Source organism: Gavialis gangeticus, unplaced genomic scaffold, assembly GCF_001723915.1.
Source record: "Gavialis gangeticus isolate Ggan-Ray unplaced genomic scaffold, GavGan_comp1, whole genome shotgun sequence".
In the NCBI taxonomy this organism is placed as follows: domain Eukaryota; kingdom Metazoa; phylum Chordata; order Crocodylia; family Gavialidae; genus Gavialis; species Gavialis gangeticus.
The window spans coordinates 56,864,349-56,870,237 of NW_017728995.1; the positions used below are offsets into that span (position 1 = coordinate 56,864,349).

General features: G+C 40.8%; 1 protein-coding gene across 2 annotated transcripts in view; it reads left to right on the forward strand.

The window, feature by feature from the left end:
• NMNAT3 (nicotinamide nucleotide adenylyltransferase 3) overlaps positions 1-5,889 on the forward strand; it is a 96,279-nt gene that overhangs the window by 74,869 nt on the left and 15,521 nt on the right. For both annotated transcript variants that reach the window (XM_019503667.1, XM_019503666.1), the window contains one exon: positions 30-139. In XM_019503667.1, coding sequence (XP_019359212.1) covers positions 30-139 — 110 coding nt within the window. The remainder of the gene's footprint in view (positions 1-29; positions 140-5,889) is intronic.

Sequence of the window (5,889 nt, forward strand, 5' to 3'; positions counted from 1 at the left end):
TTTTTTTTTTTTTTTTTTTTTTTACACAGGTACCATTACAATGAATCCCTTGGGCCGCTTGATTTCAGGAAGGGACTCATGAGAAACAATAGCCCCATACAAAGAGCTAGTGATGATTCTCTTTCTTCGCAGCACACAGGTTTGTTCGTTATTGTAAACAGTGCTCCTTGTTGGGTAGTGTAGACACTTTACCAGTACCTAATTGGGATTGGAAGGTTGAACAGAGGAGCAATAGTTTTGATGGGTAGAGTTATCTGCTAGAAAAACTAGTCAGATTGCTAGTAGTACTGCAGCTGCAACTTGGATTAAAGTGACTGGCACTGAAATAAAATGTGATTCCCCTTTGGGCTGGCTTTATACATTCTTGGTTTGTAATTCCTGATTGGCCTTTATGAAATAAATGTCTCAAAGCTGTACTCACAGCATAAGTTACTTTCTTGTTAACTGTGCCAGGTAAGGATGAGAATACAAAGAATGGTTTAAAACAGTGAAGAATATAAAAATGACTTCTAGTTGTTCAGTGTTAATAGGCAAGAGAGGTTCAGAAAGTGGTACTCCTGTAATAGATTAAACATATAACCATTAATAGAGGATTAGTATTTTCCAACTGAGAGCGTAATAACATTGACATTAAGAACAAAAGAAATATTGTAGGCATATTGGAATATCCTATACTTGCAGATTTTCTATTTCATGATTATACTCCCTAATGGCATGGTTTGTTGGCATACTACCAAATTTGATAAGATTTTTTCCCCTTCCCAAAACACTGTAATCTCTCCTCCCTTGCATTAAATTTTCTCATAGCTGCATAGGAATTTTAATACTTCTCACTTCCAAAAGGTGGTGCCCTACAGGGTTGAGTTAAATTTTGTAGATTACACAGAAAAAAAGTCACAGTGTATCTGCCTCTTGAGCTATGTACTGAATTTGCATCCTTTTTAGTTTGTGTAGCATAGTTAAATGAACTCATCATTCCTATTTGAAAACTGAATAAATATTTGGCTCTTCCAGATAACTTTTTCATGCTTCCAAGAGCTCCCAGAGATGCATCGTCAGGGGAAGAGGTGCTTTATCTGACTTTAAATTTGAATCATTTTTACTAAGATAGTAACTCCACATGACAAGATTCACAACTTCCTGGTTATCACATCCATCCACTGACGATACTTTTCTTACCTAACCCGTGGGGCTTTAATTTTCCATTGTGTAGGAACATCTTTTGGCAGCCATTTTCCATATTTGAAGTTATCTTGTTTTTAATCACCACTCCATAAAGTGTCTCATTTTTGACAAACTTCAACATGCCAGGCTCTCTCGTGCAGCCAAAGTTGTCTTGGTTCAGCACAGTAGGGCTGCTTTCTTAACACAGCTACAAATGCAGTTCAGAGTTTTGGGGATTTCTCAAATCTATGCCAGTTGGCAACCCTCCCGAAGGAACCATCTCATGACTGAGGATAGTGAAAGCAAGATCTTGTCTGGTTACTCATTTTCTCTGCCCCTTACACTAGGTTATGGCCAGGGATTTGGTATGGATTGTATAGTTCCTGAGTAGATGTGGGCAGTTTCTATGTGTTTTGTGCCATAAAAATGGTGCGAGGGGAATGGAACATAATGGGACCCTTGACCATTGCTACTACAACACCAACATTTTTTAACAGATACCAGCGTAGAATAAAGAATCATGGCAATATCTCAGTAACCCTCAGAAAAGCACTATTGTGAAATGCTGACTTTTTAGGGCAAGCCATTGTAAACGTAGAAGTAGTCCAGGTAGCAGAAAATCTGTTCAATTTGGACTTTTTTTTACCACCTTTCCAAAAAAAAACCCAAAACAAGGATCAGTAATCAGGATAGTTGGTAAAATATAATGTTAAGTATAACTCCTATATTTAATTTTATATAGTGAAAAAATAAAAAAGCAAATTCTATAAAATATGTTTTTTCTGCAAAATGTATACAAAGTAAAACCTAGGTTTTCTGTACAGCTTTAGTTACCATAATTAAGTCCCTCATTAGTCACCTCTTTACCTGATATGACTGGCCCCTGTTGTTTGCAATATTACAAGCACAGCTTTTTAGATTTTAGGCCAAGTGGCTGCAATTTTATTAATTTTCTTCGTCGGACCCATCCTGGCAGTAGTGAAAAGACGAAAAGCTTCCCTTTAGATGCTGCATTCCTCTTTTCAGTGTTCAAATCAGTGCATCACAGTCCCCCAGTTTACCAGCTAGCTAAAATTAGTACTCTTTCAGAGCGTGTATTATTCTCAAAGCCTGTTATAGCTTGTGACCCATAGTAGCCTGGGAAAACCCCGATGGTCTTACAGTTCTTCCACACCCAAATCTAATCTCTTGGTCAGAGGTTTTTTTAATGTCAAAGTTTGATTATCGTGTACAGAGAAGTTGATATATTCAGTTCAGTAATACCCTAGCAGCCCTAGCTGTCCCTACATTGTTTGCTTTGAAGTGACTTCCAAATTATTTACAGTATCTGATGTCACTTTAATACTCCCCTCAATCACCCTTGTGATGTTTTAATGGGGTTTTGCAATCCTGCTGCAGTCACTGAATTTAGTTTTGCATGTGGTGTTTCTTTTCCTGTGGATAGGAAACACTTGTGCTTTGTTTCATTTGAAATTGAATTCCGTGTATTTCAAGTTTCTGTGTTGCCTTACATGAATATCTTTGTTGTCACTTTTCAAATGCTTTTACCTGGCTTAGTCTAGCAACAGCCTCTCTTAATTAGACCTTCCTGGTTCCTAAATCTAGCTACCTTCTTTGTATTAATGGTTGTTTCTCCCTCTCCTTCTTCCCAGAATGACATTGCAGAATATTGCAGTTCATTTCTGTCTACCATTATTGACTCAGACTCACCAATCAAACATTTACCAGTATTTTCCCAGTCTTGCTTTTGGTTTAGAGACATGGTGAGAAATAAAAACTGTTGTACTCATCAAAAACTGGAGCAGTAGTGTGAAGATTTTGGCTTTAGATCTGTTATCAATTTTGGACACTGTAGGTCATTATTTAGCAGGGTGCCCTAGAAAAGTCCAAGGACATTTTTTTTCTTGATTGTCTTTAGGCAGAACAACTGTGTTGGTTTTAGTGGCAGGCTTTCTGTAAAACCTGTGATTTGTTAATAAATTTGGACTCTAGTCCAGGGTATGCTTCCTCTTTTTAAAAATGCCTTAGCTATTTGGATTTTTCATTTCTCATGATGGATTATGTGTTGTCTGGAGCTTGAACTTGTGGCAAACTTGGTTGTTTAAAGCAATCTGTCAAAGTGCACTGGAAGTACATTCAAAGTAAGATAGCCATCTAAAGCTATAAAAGGTCCCCTGCTGTTATATTATGTCTAATAAAGCCTGGGACACGGTAAAATTTCTGCCTTATTTTTCTTTTTAAGAAAAGTGATCAGCAGTTGTTTTAAAGAGAAAAATGTTGCTGCTTTAGAATGACTAGCACAATAGGATATCCATAAAATCTATTAAATATGCTATTAAAATGATATGCAACAGTTGCCCCTTTCTGACCCAAGCAGTTAAAGAAAATTTGGGATCCTGGCAGTTGGTTCAATTAGAAGTGCATGATAGAGCGAGGTGTTTTTCTCAAGTAGTCCTGTCTTTATAATGAATGTAAAAAGTCCTGTTTCCCTGAAAATTGGAGGATTCGCACAAGTGATTTTTTTTGCTTGCAGGTCCGAGCCTGAACCTAGGGATAGAAATTACACATAAACCAGTATAACTAGTCAGAAACCGGTTCAAATCTAATCCAACATGAGTTCAGTGCACATAAACCACTTTCAAAATAGTTAAAACAGGTTTAAGATAAATCTGCATGGGTGTAGTATCAGACTTAACTGATTTAGGTTAAATTGGTTTACTGAACTTGTCCCAGCTCCCCTCCAGATTCAAGTTAACTCACAGTCCCCTAGTATACCAGGATGCTTTGCATCTCCCCTGCAAACTCCGCCTCACACGGTAACCAAGCTAGCCTTGGTCCAAGCTGTCTGCTTCAGCTGAACAGGAAGGTATGCTGTAGTGCCTCCTGGCTTCTGGCCTGGGCTACTGCAGGCATTTGGCTACATTTCCTGAACCAAAAGTGAATGTCTGTTCACTTGCTTATTGGTTCAATCTACACAGTTTAGACTAACCTGCAAAGATTGAATTGATTCAGCCTTGACTGTCTCTTTGACTGTCTGTACTTAGCCTGACAGCCACAACTGATTCTGCAAAGCATGCTCTAGGTTTTTTCCTCAGGCTTGCTGTTTTCTGCTTCTTTTGTTTGCATCTTTGTAGGGTTTCTCACTGCTTTGCCTTCACATACAGAGATACAGTGCTCTAAATCCAGCAATTCCACTGTCCTTCGGTTTCAGGTTACAGCAGGACTTCCCCTTGAGCCACATGGCTAGCTACTACTCCTATTATGCATGCTGCTTTGAGCTTGGTGGAGGTCCCTATTGCTCCATAAAGGAGTTCAATTGATTTTCACATTTATCCTGAATGACAAAGTTGCAATACCATGAGGGTCAAGGATGTTTAACCCAACTCATAAAAACTTCCCCTGCCTTCACGCCATCCATCATCCTGACAGAATCTGAAATGGTGACACCCTAAAAAAAACCCTATCAGACAGAAAAGCAAGCATTTAACACATTACAAATGATACATTCCTAATTATTTACACAGTGCCTGTCAGAGTATTTCCCTATCAGCTGCCAGGTTTCCTCTGAGGAAGACCTGTCTCTGAAATCTGTTGTCTGAAGTGGACCCTGCCTATTTGGATCTATTAGGGAAATAATTCATTTTAACCTTAGCTTCTGCAGCCTATTCTCAGTTTTTGGGAACAGCCCAAATAAAATTCTGTCCACTGACACCTGTTCTGAGGCCCCTTATGGATACTGTTATGAAAGACCTGGTCAGAAACGTAGGAATTTAAAAATTACATTTATAAATAGCAGGAGTTTGTCCTTCTTGCAGACTGGTTTTGATTAGCTGGAGCACATTGAGACATGGGTCCAAGTCCTAAAGAAACAGGCAGCAGTACTGCCAAGCAGTCTTCTTTTGAGTGCTTGTGGGGATGGAGGGAGAGGGGCAGAAGATGTGACTGTGGGATCCAGCATCAGAACCAATCATGCCTTATTTCCAGTGCAGGGGGAGCCTAGGATCATGATCCCAGGCTCTTCCTGCACTGGCAAGTAACAGACTCCCATGGCTGCGAATCCCACAACTGAGGATGCTTGCAGCTAGGGGTGCACCAATAGCCGATTTTTAAGGAGGCTTATCAGCCAGTACCGATCTGATTAATGATATGCAGCCCAGCAGCTTGAAGAGCAGTGTCCAGCTGATAAGTCTGTTGTGGTGGAAGGGGAGGGAAGAGGCATAGGGGCAGATAGAGTCCCCTGCAGTGAAGGAGGGAGTTAGGGTGAAGTAGGCGCTGCCCAGCTGGGGAGGGCCAGGGCGCCCGACAGAGCCGCGACTCATTCGCAGGGCATGGGGAGGCAGCTCACGCTGCTGTGCACACACCAGGAAGGCATGCGGGGCATGTGCCTGCCGGTCTGCGTGGGGATCTGTGGGCAGGGGCTCAGCGAGGCTGTGCTTGGGGCAGGCAGAGGTGGCACTGGGAGGGGGACTCCAGGGGCGGGGGGCTGCAACCACCCCAAATTCATCGTAGCCTCAAGCACAGCCCAGACCAGCCCTTGCCAGGAAGAGCCCATGGATAAACCAGATTGAAACATGAGACTAAATAGTAATGCTGCCTTCTGAACAGTGCTGATTTAAAGAAAAATCAAATCCAATTGAGAATAATGTGAACTGTGTGGTTCCTTTATTCCATCACAGGGAATATTCCTTCAAAGTTTTTCTCTCTCTCTGTTTTAACCACAACACA